The sequence below is a fragment of the Lactuca virosa genome, chromosome 8 (genome assembly GCF_052849685.1).
Source record: "Lactuca virosa cultivar CGN04683 chromosome 8, Lactuca_virosa_CGN04683_v6, whole genome shotgun sequence".
Classification (NCBI taxonomy): domain Eukaryota; kingdom Viridiplantae; phylum Streptophyta; class Magnoliopsida; order Asterales; family Asteraceae; genus Lactuca; species Lactuca virosa.
Genome location: NC_136433.1, coordinates 95,787,890 through 95,804,390, shown reverse-complemented (window position 1 = coordinate 95,804,390; position 16,501 = coordinate 95,787,890). Strand labels below are relative to the sequence as shown.

At 36.5% G+C, this 16,501-nt stretch overlaps 3 protein-coding genes across 4 annotated transcripts; 2 read left to right on the top strand and 1 right to left on the bottom strand.

Annotated features, from left to right (window-relative positions):
• The first annotated feature begins 9,462 nt into the window (after positions 1 to 9,462).
• LOC145129859 (hevamine-A-like) lies at positions 9,463 to 14,433 on the top strand. 2 transcript variants are annotated; one of them, XM_079064677.1, is made up of 2 exons: positions 9,463 to 9,544; positions 11,622 to 14,433. In XM_079064677.1, exon 2 carries the CDS (start codon positions 13,297 to 13,299, stop codon positions 14,191 to 14,193), a length of 897 nt encoding a protein of 298 aa, XP_078920803.1. In that variant the 5' UTR covers positions 9,463 to 9,544; positions 11,622 to 13,296; the 3' UTR covers positions 14,194 to 14,433. The 2 variants fall into 2 exon arrangements, with proteins under 2 accessions (XP_078920803.1, XP_078920802.1); XM_079064676.1 differs by lacking the exon at positions 9,463 to 9,544 and adding an exon at positions 10,898 to 11,124 and having other exon boundaries at positions 11,238 to 14,433.
• Positions 10,603 to 11,492, bottom strand: LOC145129860 (hevamine-A-like). The gene has a single exon (XM_079064678.1). It carries the CDS (start codon positions 11,482 to 11,484, stop codon positions 10,603 to 10,605), a length of 882 nt encoding a protein of 293 aa, XP_078920804.1. The 5' UTR covers positions 11,485 to 11,492.
• Positions 14,434 to 14,847: 414 nt separating the features above from the next.
• On the top strand, positions 14,848 to 16,400 carry LOC145132631 (hevamine-A-like). Its single transcript, XM_079067497.1, has one exon. It carries the CDS (start codon positions 15,486 to 15,488, stop codon positions 16,365 to 16,367), a length of 882 nt encoding a protein of 293 aa, XP_078923623.1. The 5' UTR covers positions 14,848 to 15,485; the 3' UTR covers positions 16,368 to 16,400.
• Positions 16,401 to 16,501: the final 101 nt, after the last annotated feature.

Genomic DNA, 16,501 nt, shown 5'->3' with positions numbered 1-16,501 from the left:
ACTCACCTGACCAGCAGCAAGTAAAGACCCCGCTCCCGGATTTCGAACTAGCCTCCACCTAACACAAGGGATGAATATCTCTAAGTGATACTCTAATCACAACTCTAATGACCAACGACTATTCTTCCTCTCTTTAACTCTTTGAAGTGGATAAAAGACCATTTTACCCCTCCATGGTCTCTACTGCTTATGTTGATCAAAGCCCCAAAGTCAACATAAGTCAAACTCGAGTCAACAGTCCATGTTTGACCTGACTCGCCGAGTGCACCCTTGCGACTCGTCGAGTCCACTTACTTTCCTCAGAAATCTCGTGACAGTCCAGCTCAACTCGTCGAGTTGACCCCCAACTCGTCGAGATATCGCCTGATTCGGTTCCTCGGGACAAACCCTAACCAACTCGTCGAGTCGGCTCATCGACTCGGCGAGTTCATTTAGACAAAATGTTCATTCAGACGATTTAAGGCAGATCCATCACCCCAAACACTAGATATACCATCCTGAGGGTCGATTGTCACGTAAAGCTGCAAGCTTTACGTTTAAACATGGCATATAAGGCTCATAATGCCAATATAACTCTAACAAGGATGATTAACCACAATAACTCTTCTATGGTTAACTAAAGCTATAATCTTTGGACTCTCTGGACCTCACAAGGTCCAGATCTGAAGTCTAGGCCTCATGAGAGACCTTATGCATACAAAGTCCCACCAATGGTGGAAGAAACCCTAATCTTCCATATCTACAAGATCTAAGCCAAATAACAAGAAAGGTGCAAGCTTTTACCTCTTACTCAAGCGCTTGCACGAAGTTACACCAGATCCACTGATTCTCTAGCTCCCTTGATGGGTGATCTCCTCTTCTCCTCAAGAGATGCACTAGTTTACTCCAAGTTTTAGCTTCTAAGACTCTCATGGCTCTCCATACACGCTTAGGGTTTGCTCTCAAGGAAGGGTGGCCGCAAATGAGGCTATAAGTTCCTTTAAATAGGTCTCAAACCCGGGAAATTAGGGTTTCTCTGCCCAGCACCTACTCGGCGCGTCCCTCCTCGGACTCGTCGAGTCCTTCATTAAATTCACGCGATCAACTCGACTCGACTCGGCGAGTTGGTCCCTCAACTCGTCGAGTCCCTCCTCAAACGTCAAGATTAAGATACACGATAATGTCCCTGGAAATCCGGATGTTACACTCAACCATAAAGTCACGAACTTTATGTGCTTGTGTAACGCCCGCACATTCGGGCTAGCCAATTTAGAGACAATAAGCATCAAAAATGAGTTATTGATGGAATATTATTTATAAGTATTAATCTTAACCAAGTGGTAGTATATGTTAAAAGGGTTCCGTACATATAAAGAACACCGAAATCTGAGTTATAACGAAGAAGTTATGGTACGTCGAAGTTTTACAGCAAAACCGGCACAGCACCGGGAGACGTAAATAGTGAATTTACGATAGAGGACTTTTTGGCCTTAGTGATATAAACAAAAGTTATAGTATACGTTAAACCGAGAGCATGCATAAAAAGAACGCTCAAATCTGACTTCGTATGAGGAAGTTATGAATTTTCTAAGATTTGGCATAGCAGTGCACGACCCGAAACTCGAATTTTAGATTGAGTGGTTTTTGGCCTACGCGACCTAAATGAGATTTGAATATCTCATTAATATGAAGTCAACGATAAAAAGAAAGACGAAAACGGAGTCCGTATGAAAGAGTTACGAATTTTTCGCGGTCATTTAACAGTATAATCTCCTCCTACTGTTAAATTTAAGATCGGTCAAGAATTAGCCGACAGAGTCAAAATGAAAGTTGTAGATATTATTTTTACCTACGTGTGGATATGAAGAACATCAAAAACGGACCTCGTATGCAAAAGTTACGTATTTTAGAAGTCGGAAGTGTGTTGTGCGAAAATGGGTGACGTGGCATAATCTTGGCAATTGCTTTCTCCCCAAGTCTTGCCACTAGATGGTGAGATGTGACACCAAGTTCAGCCATATTTCACCCTATAAATAGAACCTCTCCCACCCTCATTTTCTTCACACCTTTCCCATTCTTTCTTCTCTCTACACTCTCTCTAAACCTCCCAAAAACTCCCCTAATGTTAGAAGAAAGCCCCGGAGCGCTCGACGACTCCGAGAAGAAGAGCTTTCGGCTCGGAAGTTCTGCCCCTGCAGAGCACGACTTCTAGCCAAACCCCCTTGTAGGTAAGATACGTCTACCTAAATTTTAATATAGCTTTTATTTAAATATAGTAACGTTATTAGGACCTTATAATAATTATTTGAGCTATTATTATGGGTTATATAAGTGTCGTTATAATATCTTTTTAACTACTCGTGGTACGAGGAATCTGGTTTAAAGGGCGGCATAGGGTTGTTGGATTTCAGAAGTTCTATATGCCAAAATGGTCCTGCCCTCCGGTGTTTTATGTCTGGCCCTTGTCTGTACATAGTGGTTGGAAAATATTGTTTAAACGCCTATATAATAATAATAATGCTAAGACTAATAATTAGTCACGGTAAATATTAGACTAAAATTTAGCGATAATAATGCTAGGTTTCGTCGAAGGAAAATAGAATTGTTAAAAGTGAAGCGCTGCCCGAGTTTGGAATCATCAATTTAACAAGTGAGTGCATAGTTACTTTCATCTTACACATAGATATGAAATATTTTATATAAATTACGTGCTATGTGTGCATATTATTTGAATACTTGCTTTCTATGCTGGATGAACGATTTTATACATGTTTTAAATAATTTAAACTATATATGTATTTTATATCTACAAATATGTTGGGTAAAACATGGGTAGATGAATGATGAGAGATGAAAGATGATATGAGTGAACATTGGCAGCTATAGACTTAGTGCCTAACAAATAACATCGGCAGCTATGGACTTAGTGCCTATTGAATAAACATTGGTAGCTATGGACTTAGTACCTGTTAGATAAATGTTGGTAGCTATGGACTTAGTACCTGTTAGATAAACGTTGGTAGCTATGGATTTAGTACCTATTAGTTGAACACTAGTAGCTATGGATATAGTACCCGATGAATGAACTTTAGCAGCTATGGAATTAGTGCTTTACGAACAAGCATTGGCAGCTATGGACTTAGTTCCTATCATATAAACCCTGGAAGCAATGGGCTTCGAAATGAACAAATGCATGATAGATGATTCTTAGGGTAGATCCTTAAGAGTAAGGAAGATAATGGGGATGGGTAATTGGGTTGATTGTTTGATGTTTAAACATAATAATTAAATTATTGTGGGTTGAAAACCCTATGTACTCACCAGGTTTCCCAACCTGACCCACTCAAGCTTATCTGTATCACAGGTGTCGATATGAAGCTACTTTACATTGAGGGATTTGAAAGAGATGTAGATCACTAGTGTAAATGAATGTAAGTTCTGTTTATGCTTATGTTTCTGTATTGAAGATGACATCCCAAGGTTTTAAAAGGAATAAAAATACATTTCTTCGGAAATGCTTTGATAACACATTTATCATGTTTTACTGGGAACAAATTCCGCAACATTTTTATCAAAAGAAGTACTCTGATTTTTATAAAGCATAAACAAAATCGGTCTTTTCTGGCCGTGAAAATGGGGATGTCACAGCTTGCATGCAAGGTTGGGGTCAAAACATGATTTTGGTCCTTTTAACAAACTTTAAGACCCACTAACACTTGCATGGTTGTGGCTTAACCATCAAGGTTCAATTTTTATGACTCTTAGTGCCTCTAAGAGCCCAAAAGGAGAGCTATTAAGGTCTGAGATCATTAAGATGCAAGAAGCCTCAACAATGGAGTCCAAAAGTAACTTTAAACACCCCCATAAACAAATCTAAGAATATAATGGCCAAGGTTGGAAATTGATACCTCAAATAAGTCAGAGATGGTGCTAATATTCTATATCTACAAGCTCTTGGTGGATCCTTGCTCCTTCTTCAAGTTCCTTTCTCTTCCAAGGCACCAAACTACACCAAATACTCTCAAATAGCTCCCAAATCATAAGAACACACAAAAGTAGGCTAGGGTTTTCGTGGAGGCTGTATAAGGGTGAAGGGAGGCTGAACAAACAGGGGTAATGTTCTTTATATAGGGTGTAAACCCTAAATTTTAGGGTTTAAGGAGCTGCACACATACGTTGGGCGTACTCCTGGTACGCCGGGCGTACGTGCTTGGCCTCCGCGCTTTCTTTCCACGAGTACGCTGGGCGTACATGGCAATGTACGCCTCGCGTATGCAGCTTCCACAGCCCACTAGCAAGGCCCAAAGGTCAAAGCCCACACCAAACCACTCCACACTCAATTTGGATGAATAATAATAATACCTGGAAAATCCCGGATGCTACAAAAAGTGGTTGAATGCTTTTTGAAAACATTAGTTTTATTTTTAAATGGGTGACGACTAGCTTTATCTTGTTTTATTTATTTAAAAAAATTGGGTCGTTACAAAAAAGGTCTTAGTTTGAGAGTTCATGGTCACATGTGCAAGTTTTGGTCATACTAAGAACTTTGAGGCCTACTTAAGGTGTTTGTGTTCGGAAAAGCCAAAAAATGGGTTAAATGGCTTTCCTATGCGGAATTCGGGTGCAATACCTCCTTTCATTTGGCTACCAAATGTACCCCGTTTAAAGCGTTGTATGGAAGGGACCCACCACCCCTTATTCATTATGAAGGACAACAGACTCCTGTCGATTCTATAGACACATTCCTGGAAGATAGAGATACGATACTAGATGACTTGAGTATGAACTTTATTTTGCTCAACAGAAGATGGCAGATCAAGTAATAAAAAAAGAAGAGATGTAGAGCTGAAAGGTGGGAGATCTAGTGTATCTAAAACTCAAACCATATCATGTGATCCAATGAATGGGAAAGGTAGCCTACAACACGGAGCTACCTGAAACAACATCTATCCATTGGGTTTTCATGTCTCCCTGTTGAAGTTAACCACTGGCATACCAACTCCAATTAACATCATACCACCTAGCTTAATGGCGATCTTGAATTAGTAGTGCAACCAGAAGAACTTTGTGGAGTAAGATTGAAGAAAAATGGGAAGAAGGACCAGCGGGAAGTACTCATTAAGTGGCAGGGACTGACAAAAGCAGAGGCCACATGGGAAGACTAGGAGAAGACTACACAACAATTTCCCAGTTTTGTCGCTGAGGACAAGGTCAAAGTTTGGGAGGATGGTATTGATAAGCCTCAAGAGTTTCAAGTCTACAACAGCAGGGCTAGGAAGACCAAGAAATAACTAATTGGCAAGGGTAGTGGGTGAATTGTCTCTTTTGCCCTTTTGCTTTATCTTTTCTGTTTTCTTTTATTCCTCCAGGAGGTTATGACCTTAGCACTAATTTTGTTGTACTGCTGTAATCGTGGGGGAACATTCCAGCTGGGTTGTGGTCCTAGAGGTACTTTCATTTTAGGACCCCCCAGGATATTTAGCTTGTTAGTAGGGTTGCGTAGCTAGAATTTTGTAATTGTTCTGATGAACATTGGAGAGACTCGCCTCTATAAGTGTGAGAAACTATATTAATCACATGAAACTTTGAGACCTAAGTATTTGAGCTATTTGTAAGCTAATTCTGTTCTTAGCTTATCATAATGTTTGTTTGTTCTCCAAACATTTAATTGTGCAGTTTTCCATCATTCACAGAATCACAGGGACCTTGCCACCAAAGGTGGTGGAAATAGTTTGGAGGTCATGGTTTTATGTGGGTTGTATCGTCTTGATAAAGTAAGAACATTTATTTGTCCTAGTTTCCTTACCTCTTTTTCTCTATCCTTCTTTCGTACACACGACATGTGATATTGTGGACAGGTGGAGGTTAAGAAATTTATGAAAGCTCTTCTTGCAGGAAAGTTCAGGCAAGTATGACATCCTGTGAGTGTGATTTTATTCTTTGTTTTTCTATTATTGTTGCTTGAATTAGTTTATTTAAGGGTTAAGGTCATAATTAATCACTAAATTTTTGAAATTTTGTTCATTTGGTCACTTGACTTCTTTTACGATTTCAAAGATCATTAAACTTGTTAATATTGTCCAAAGTGGTCATCATGACCAATAACAAGTTTGCATTTGTTTTTGGCTATTTAAGGTCATTGAACTTTTTCTTAGAACTAGGTTGCATGTTCTGCTCTGGTTCTTATCCATTATATTCTTGAAATCGAATTAAAAAAATGATGTGTATCCCTTTCCCTTCAACATGACATATCCGAAAGTGGTGATCTATTAGATACCGGTGACGATGGTGATATACGTTATAGTGTGAGGTACGGCAGAAAATTTATCTATCCTTGATGCATGCCCTGTTTTTCTGTCTGTGTGAATAACTTTTTTTTATCTTACCAATTGTCCGTGGCATTATTCCCTCTAAGAAATTGTTGAAACAAAGACCTAATTTCTGCCTTGTTAACGAAATCTATTGAAACAAAGGCCTAATGTCTTGTGCAATATCATATGATATCAGGATAGTATATAGATTACTCCTACTGATTGAATTTGCAGCAGTTTTGTTGAGATGAACAATTGAGCATCATCTATCTGTACGTACGTTAGAGCTAGCTAGTTTTGCTTTTTCTTGGCAGATGTGTTGGAACTTGGAACATGAGCATCAACATAATAATGCACTCATGTTATACCTAAACTCATAAAACCTGTAAGATTGCATAATTTAATTGAGTAATCAAGTATGACATCAATAAATGAAACTTAATCATCCTTTGACATATCATTATGTTGCAATATAGTATGGCCTTGTTTTCATATAATTTGAAGTAGTTTATTCATAATTATATGGTGTTTTCTGAATTTTAGGATTTTTCTTATTTGATAGAAGTAAATAAAGAGTAAAAAAATTATTAGAGTAATTGACGTAAATGGTTCTTGTAGTATAGAGAAGTAGGTTCCTATAGTTTACATTTATTATAGAATTGGTTCTTACTATTAACACTCTTAGAAATCTAAAGCGAATTACCTTCAAAAGGACATTTTTACTCCAATTTTATTTTTCACTAAATATTTATGTTATTAAGTTTGTTATGTGATATTATTTTTATGATACAAAATTTTATAATTTAACATGTTTATAATACTTAGTTTTCTACTATTATTCTATATTTGATCCGGTGATCAACAAATAACCCTATTCAATTATTTTTATAAAAAACCTTATATTTTGTTTTTTTCGTTTTGGATCTAAAACTTTTTTTTAATAAACCTAATTTTTACCTATTCATTGTTATTACATTAGTTGAGCCGGTTACCAAAATGTAACCTTATACTCCTCTAAATCATGTGTGTTATAATCATCAATCATCTAAAAGAATAACTTATTCTAAAATCCTAGGGATAAACAACACTTACATTAGCATAATAAACGAGCATAGTCGTAGTAATAGGCAACGGAAGCTCAAGATGAAGGTTATGAATCCAACATGTTTCTAAAACCACATTAGCAACAACTTGGTATCCGACCTCGATATGTGTCTGACGCGGTCGATGTTAGTTTATTATAAACCACATTAGCAACACCTTGGAATTCGCATATTCGACCTCGACGTGTGTTGGGACAACCAACCCAGTCAATTTTAGTTTATGCTTTAAGACGTGTGGAATGAGTATTATAGGGTGTAAGGTCATAATCAAGAGGACACTGAACACGACATAGTAAGCACTTGAAAGCTACCATATGGGATTGATCAATAAGTGCATACATGTGGAAACATATATACTGAACTACATATTGTTAGATTCATGTGTCTAAGGTCCTAACTAAAATGGTATAATGTTGAAGAATAAAAGTAAAATCTTTTTTAGGTTGCCCCCATAACCAAGAAATGACTTGGATTGATTAGAGGAGAGAGATATATGATTTATTAATATATTAATGAGAAATAGTAATAATTTATTAATAATTAAACAGAGTTAATTTAGAATTAATTAAGGGTTAATTGAAATTAATTAATGGTACGAGGGCTGAGTTGTAATTGTTAAATAGTTGAAAAATGGACTAGAACCTTCTACAAGGTGGACGATGTTGGAGGACCCTATTAAGGGTTCTGGACATAGGGTCTGGAAGCCTTTATTTGATAATTAGGAAACTGCATAATTACTGAATTTCCATTTGATAATTAGGAAACTGGATAATTACTTAATGTGAAATATTATTAATATATGATCAAATTTAGGGTTTCCAAGCAACTATAAATAGAGCCTTAGCCCCTTGGATTTTCGGCTAGTCTATTCTATAGAAGCAAATCCGAAAGTTTCATCTCTCTCCCCTCTCTCCTCTCAATATTAGGGTTCTTGTGTTATGGGTGTGAAACATTATAGGCTCGCATAGTATTGGAGCTAGTTTTCCAAGGAGACAACAATTTTTGATTAGCTTGATTGGAATCTGCAAAATGTGTGTATTCTTAACCATGAATTTCGATTAATATAGTTTAGTTTGTGTTATTCATAAGTATGTTGCTATTAGATGTGAAAAAGACATAAATCGAAATTAGGTTGCATGTACCCTTAAGTGTTAAGAGAATTTCTGCATGTACATTGATTTTATAACCTAGAATCCCCATCACATATGAGACATGCGATCAGGTGAATGTGAGGTATTGAAGCGCTCCAGCAAGGTTGCAATATAAAGTGGGTTAGAGTAAGGTTGCCTATCATTGGTATTAACTTTTCCTTTTTATCGATGAGAGTGAGTAGATTTTCAAGATGGTATTCAAATACTTCCATAACATATTTCTTTGAACATAAAACAATCCACTTGTATGACAGGAAAGAGTGACATCAAGAAGATAATTAAGTCCAAGATCCTTCATGTGCAAGTTTAACCATGATTTTGGTACGAAAAGTGATATGCCGATGCTTAGAGCACACATTCGTTAGGGATATAAGGTTACATGTTGATAACTGACTTCATTAATGGAATAATAATTAATATGTTAAAGTTAAGTTTATTTTGAAAAAACAGATCTAAAATGGAAAAAAATGCAAAAAATAGAGCATTTTATTGAATAAAACCAATTTACCTATTGATAAGCGACTTTCAATGAATAGGTAAAAGTAAGATTTACTTTAAAAAAAATATAAGTTTTAGGTTTAAAACAGAAAAAATGAAAAATGTATGCTCTTCTATGGAATAAACCATTTATTTTAGGAATAAATATAGTTTTACAGTTTGAATCAATATGATTGAGTTAATGGTTGATCTTGTTTCACAAAAGTTCTTATCAAACCCAATAAGAGATATATCAAATACTATACAATCATATCAAAGACTTTTAGTTGTGGTATCAATCGGTCACCCAACCTAGCCTAATAACAATAAATATCGTTTGTAATTTATGTTTGAGTGTAATCTTGAACTTGGATACAAACCTTGGGGGGCTAACTTAAACTTTATGCAATTTATCGTCTTTGTCCTCTGGATGAATACGCACTCACTTTGGCGCCTTTCTTTTGTCGTCATCGAACAACTCAATGTCCGCAACCGCGTTCCACTCGAGAGCTGAAATTTTGCGGTAATTTTGACCCAATTTAGATGTTATCGGTACTGAATAGTAATACTCCGTTTTTTTATTAATATTGTTAATAGTATATTTGATAATTTAGTGATTACATGCTTGAACAAAGTGTATATTTAAATGGCTTGTTTCATTTCAGAAATCCTTACTTAGAAATTGGATCAAGTACGGCGTTACTGTGTTTTCTGTTTTTGTTTTGTTTTAACAATTGAATTATATGATATGCATTGCTAGTGAAACCTAGGGTTTGGATCTGCGACTAGAGATTGTTAGATATATTTCAGTAAATGCTAGAACTTACTCCCAGCCAGTCCAAACAAAGGGGATACATTTTTTATTTTGAGTTTAAGAAATACGATGTCATTCTCATGGACAATACTTTTTAGCCTTACATAACAATTTATGTTTTAGATGATTGTATTTACAAGTGTATAAAGCACAATTTGTTGTGTATGCCTAAAAAGTGCTGTGTAATTACTAAGCATGGAAATTGCAACAATCATTCTTTAGAAAGCTGTAAATCCTTACAAACACTTGATGATATTGATTTAGATCACATGATTCCTTAGTTGTAGGATATCTTAAACACTAATAAATAATCAAAAACTTCATCAACGTACTTGGCTATTAGTTTTTACAAGATATGATGACAGAACTATTGCCCAGCAAATAAAATATGATGACAGAACTATTGCCCAGAAGATTTGCACGTATTCCAATAGAGCAAATAGATCGAATGTACATTAAAAGCCATAGTGTTTGAGCTTGAATCGTGTTTGGGGCACTTGTTTAGTAAGTTACCATGGGTATCCTAATACACAGGCAACAAAATTTTTCCATTCATGAAAAAAGCGTCATACAAAATTCAACGGACACCAGTATATATGGAGCTGTGGTGCACCTGGGTACGTGGCTCTTTAAATAGTGAAGGGTGATAGCAGGGAAAATACGGGAGCAAGATGAACCAGAAAAATATATAAGCAATATTTTATTCTCACAAGGGGTAATTAATTATACAAGTGATGAAGTTGTACAACCATGGATTTTACAGAGTACTACACATGGGTTTTGATGGAAGAACTGTATCCAGTTTGATCATCATGGTACTTATCCCACAACATAACTCCTCCATATTTTGCAGAACCTTTGATTCCTGGAAGCACTTTGGAAGTTAGGTCACCAACAGAGATATACCCGCTTCCTGCAGCTGTAGGTGATGCAGGCAGCCCCAAGAAAATCTTGGTTGCTGGGATCTCAGAAGTCCACTGTTTCCAAGAATCTTCAAAACTGGTCATACCTCCCGAGTACTGACAAGGAGGGTTGTTATAGAACTGAACCCAAACATAGTCAAAAAGACCTGTTTTAAGGGCAGTTCCAATATATGCATCTGGGAAAGGACACTGAGGAGCTGCTGTCAAGTACACCTTTTTGCCTCGACTGCTGTATCCAGAAAGATACCTGGCAAGGTCATCCCAGTGTTGGGTGGTTCCTCCTTCAATATCAAAGTCGATTCCATCTAAAACAGCTTCACCAAGAGGACGTGTGGATGATTTCCCACCTAAGAAGTTATTCCAAAGGTAAGTGGCGACTTGTTTGGCATCTGCAGCAGAGGTGAGGTAGTAGCTCCCAGCTGCTCCTCCAATGGTCAGCATCACTTTGATTCCTTTAGTTTGACATGATTTGATTTCAGAGCTTAAATTGGTGCAGCCATTGCTGTATGGATCACAGTGACCTGCAAGATTAATCATGGGGGTTTGACCGTTTCCAAAAGTTGGAAGAAACGCAAGGTTGACGAAATCATAGTTCCCTGTCGAGCAAGTCTCAGCCAACGTGCCCTCACCCCCGTTTTGACCCCAGTAGATAGCAATGCCACCAGCATTGATACCCGCTGCTAGTAACAACATCATTGAAGAGAGTAATCCTAACTTGTATGTCATTTTAAGCCTTGGGTATGAATGATTGTAAGTTTAGGTAATTGTAGAAGGTAATGGTGTGTTCAAGTGTTTGAGAACTCTGGTTTATATAGTGAAGGGATTGGCCTATTGGCATAATACTAATTTTTGAATATTTTAAGGAAATGAAGCACCTTGGAGGGCACTGCGTGGAATCCTCTTTCAGCAGACACTTAATTGGTTGAACTCGTTGGAAAGCTTCTGTCTAGTAGCCAGGTGTGTCATGTATTTTGTCTGTATCTTGTATTCTTGTTATATGCTTTATAAATGTTCTTAAAAAAGCCATTTTATGATTTCTTAATCCTATGTATCAAACAAATTTGTCTTTGTGCTATTGTCCCTGACCTGTGGTACGTGTCTTACGAATATATTCAAGTATATTACTTTGATCACCTTCTCTTGAGAATGCTATATTGTACTTTATGGCATTTACATAGCTTGTAGGTTGTAGGAGACAATAATCAACAAAAATATATGCATCCCGTACTTGATACCTGGTTATTTGAAATTTGTTGGCCCTCCCTCCCTCAAATCTTATCCCTAGAGTATCGTTCAATATTTACAGTTTCCACTCACTCACCATATGCATTTTATAGTCTACTAATCTATCAATGTAGCCAGTAATCTATCACACGAGTTTATATCAATCGTAGTGAACATCATATAAGATACCAACGGAACACTGTCCGTATTAAAATTATTAAAAAAATTACTTCAGCATTAGGTTTTAGAGTTTATAGGAATTTATCAGTTTAACCAGTAATCGCACACGATGACAATGAGAATCATATAAGATGGTCTTGTTCTATTTTGTGGCCACATATACAGGACATTACCTAAAATTATTTGCAAAAACAAAGTTTGGTTGTGGATTTCAAGCCACTTCCTAGAATCCTATGTAACAATACATATAGTTAGTATCAATCAACATTGATCAAAGTTTATCAGAGTCAAAGATGTTATTTTGGATAACACAACATTGAAAGGCTAGCAGGATAAAGAAGTTTAACTATTTCTCAATAAGACAAATCAAATACAAACAACTTTTCATATTGATTGTTGATTATTGTCTCCAACAAGGCAACAATTTACTAGTCCATGGCATATAACATACAGGGCAACAGAGCATTATGAAGAGAGTTTAGTTATAAGTTATAACTAATACATTTATATTAGTTCATACGATCATATGTCAATGACAATAGCAAAGGAACAAACTTGATTGATACTTTAAATTTAACGAGAAAAATACCGAAAAAAAAAACACAACACACTTCAACCATTTTATCGATTTACTCACCTAACTAAATATATATATATATATCCAATTACCCACTAAATTATTTTTAAATAATCATAAAAAACTTAATAATTTAGTAGCTAAAGTGATATTATGGTGAAATTGCGTTGTGATTTTCTGTATTTTGCCTGGAAAATTTGGTTTTTTTTTTTAAAACGGTAAAAAAGTATAATGGTTCAATCATTAAGAGTCTAAAAAAGTGAATTTTGTCCGAGATAAAAAAACCATAATATGTTTCATTTTAGAAGATGGATCTAAATTTAATGTGGCAGACAACAAAAAACAGATAATCCATTAAGATAATTCAACCAATCATTCATGTGTCCATTTCAAGATAATTCAACAGAGTGCCTTACAAGGTGCTTAATCCCTTAACTAATTCAAAGACATTAGCATAAAAATACGCCTTTCACTATTATATAAATGGAACTTGTATTTTGTGTCAGAAATCACACATTTAACTCAAAGTGTAGTGTTAATTCAGTAACAAAGCAACAATGACATTCTATTCAGCATATTCTCTGGCAATTTTGGCCTCATTTCTAGCAACACTAGTGGTGGGCTCTAATGCTGGTGGGATTTCAATTTATTGGGGCCAAAATGGAAATGAAGGAACTTTATCTGACACTTGTAGTACAGGAAACTACGAATATGTAAACATAGCGTTTCTTTGGACATTTGGCAACGGGCGTACACCAAGGATGGACTTAGCTGGCCACTGTGATCCCTATAGCAATGGATGCACCAAATTAAGCTCTGACATCATGTCATGTCAAGCAAAAGGTGTCAAAGTTATGCTATCTATCGGAGGTGGGATAGGCAGCTACTCCATTGCCTCCAAGGAAGATGCTCAGAAAGTTGCTACCTACCTATGGGACAACTTTTTAGGTGGAGAAACAACTAGTATTCGTCCACTTGGCAACACGTCATTGGATGGAATAGATTTTGACATAGAATCAGGCGGAAGTCAACACTGGGATGATCTTGCAAGGTATCTTTCAGCATATAGCACCAAGAGTAAGAAGGTGTACTTAACTGCAGCACCACAATGTCCTTACCCTGATGCATGGTTAGGTGGTGCCCTTCAGACTGGTCTGTTTGACTATGTTTGGGTTCAGTTTTATAACAATCCTCCTTGCCAGTATTCTGCAAATATTAGTAATCTTGAAGATGGTTGGAAGCAGTGGACTTCTGACATTCCGGTGTCCAAGATTTTCTTAGGGCTACCGGCTGCATCTGAAGCAGCTGGAAGCGGTTTTATTCCTGTCAATGATCTTACTTCCAAAGTGCTTCCAGCAATTAAAAGTTCGCCTAAATATGGAGGTGTGATGTTATGGTCCAAGTATTATGATGATCAAACTGGATATAGTGCATCCATTAAGAAATATGTATGATATTCCAAAGAACCAATATTTATGTAATTATTGGTATATCCAACTCTTTTGTTAAGATATTCATATGCAATTTACTATGCTAGTCAAAATTTTCATGGTTATGTTCTACATCTCTGCAGATAGCAACCATATATTCTACAAAATCCACACATATAATGATTGTGTTAAAGAACATGGAACATTGTTTTAGCACAATCTCTTTGAAAATGATATTGTGTATTGACCTTGAAAATTTAAATCTCGACCTAATGTGAAGAATCACGGCTGATGTGATTAATGATAGGTAATATTGTGTATTGATTGTATATTGTGTGTATAATAGGTTAAAAGAAATCTATACATAGAGATAAATATTACACTAAAGTACCCTCTGGTCTAAGGTAATTACAAGAGTGTCAAATAACAGGCGTTGAAGCAGTGGAATTTCTTATGTTATGCACTGTACTTTTGACATGGTTGTGGAAATTAGAAGGAAACTTATTCATGTGTTTGGACCATTACCTAAAGGTGATGAAACTGCATTTTATTTTCATTTACCATGAACATTAAATTTGTTCTGGGAATTTTTTACTCCACGAATGACATTTGGTTGGGGATTTCATACAACATAAACAAATAATGGAAATGCATACATGGCCAATTAACTTCGGATAGAGCATCATGAGTTAACGAATTTACATTGGAGTAAATGATACTGACATCTTAGTACAAAACACAAAGTTCAATTATTTCTGAAAATTAACCAGTTTTATGCCTCGGGTATGTAGTTATGCACTATCATAATTCATTTATTTTTACATTACGAAAAAAGGAATTTGGGAATGTCAGAGGGCCATTTAGGTCCAAAAGTGAAATGTACATGTAGGACGGTATTACATTCTCAAGAAAAGTTCATCAAAGTAATATACTTGAATTAATTTCGTAAGAGCACAGGTCAATGACAATAGCATGGAGACAAATCTATTTTAATACCTTAGAAAGAAACTCATGAAATGGTTTTTTCAGCTAATTATTATATAGCAGATAACAAGAAACAGACAAAACAGATTACAAACCTGAGTACAAGCCAAAGCTTTCCATCAATTTCAACCAATCAAGTGTCTGCTAGAATAGGATTCAACAGAGTGCCCTCCAAGGTGCTTCATTTCCTTAAAATATTTCAGTAAATGGTAACATAAGCATGCCAATAGGCCAATCCCTCCACTATATAAACCAGAATTCTCAAACACTTGAACACACCATTACCTTCTACAATTACCTAAACTTACAATCATTGATACCCAAGGCTAAAAATGTCATACAAGTTAGGATTACTCTCTTCAATGATGTTGTTACTAGCAGTGGGTATCAATGCTGGTGGCATTGCTATCTACTGGGGTCAAAACGGGGGTGAGGGCACGTTGGCTGAGACGTGCTCGACAGGGAACTATGATTTCGTCAACCTTGCGTTTCTTCCAACTTTCGGAAACGGTCAAACCCCCATGATTAATCTTGCAGGTCACTGCGATCCATACAGCAATGGCTGCACCAATTTAAGCTCTGAAATCAAATCATGTCAAGCTAAAGGAATCAAAGTGATGCTTACCATTGGAGGAGCAGCTGGGAGCTACTACCTCACCTCTGCTGCAGATGCCAAACAAGTCGCCACTTACCTCTGGAATAACTTCTTAGGAGGGAAATCATCCACGCGTCCTCTTGGTGAAGCTGTTTTAGATGGAATCGACTTTGATATCGAAGGAGGAACCACCCAACACTGGGATGACCTTGCCAGGTATCTTTCTGGATACAGCAGTCAAGGCAAAAAGGTATACTTGACAGCAGCTCCTCAGTGTCCTTTCCCCGATGCATATATCGGAACTGCCCTTAAAACAGGCCTTTTTGACTATGTTTGGGTTCAATTCTATAACAACCCTCCTTGTCAGTACTCCGGAGGTATGACCAGTTTTGAAGATTCTTGGAAACAATGGACTTCTGAGATACCAGCAACCAAGATTTTCTTGGGGCTGCCTGCATCACCTACAGCTGCAGGAAGTGGATATATCTCTGTTGGTGACCTAACTTCCAAAGTGCTTCCAGGAATCAAAGGTTCTGCAAAATATGGAGGAGTTATGTTGTGGGATAAGTACCATGATGATCAAACTGGATACAGTTCTTCCATCAAAAGTCATGTGTAGTACTTTGTAAAATCCATGGTTGTACAACTTCACTTGTATCTTTTAGTAATTCTTATAAACTATTAAGTAATCAAGATATTCCTAAATTTTGTCTATACTGAAGAACATTTTGTCTGTTTACACTTGCAGGATAT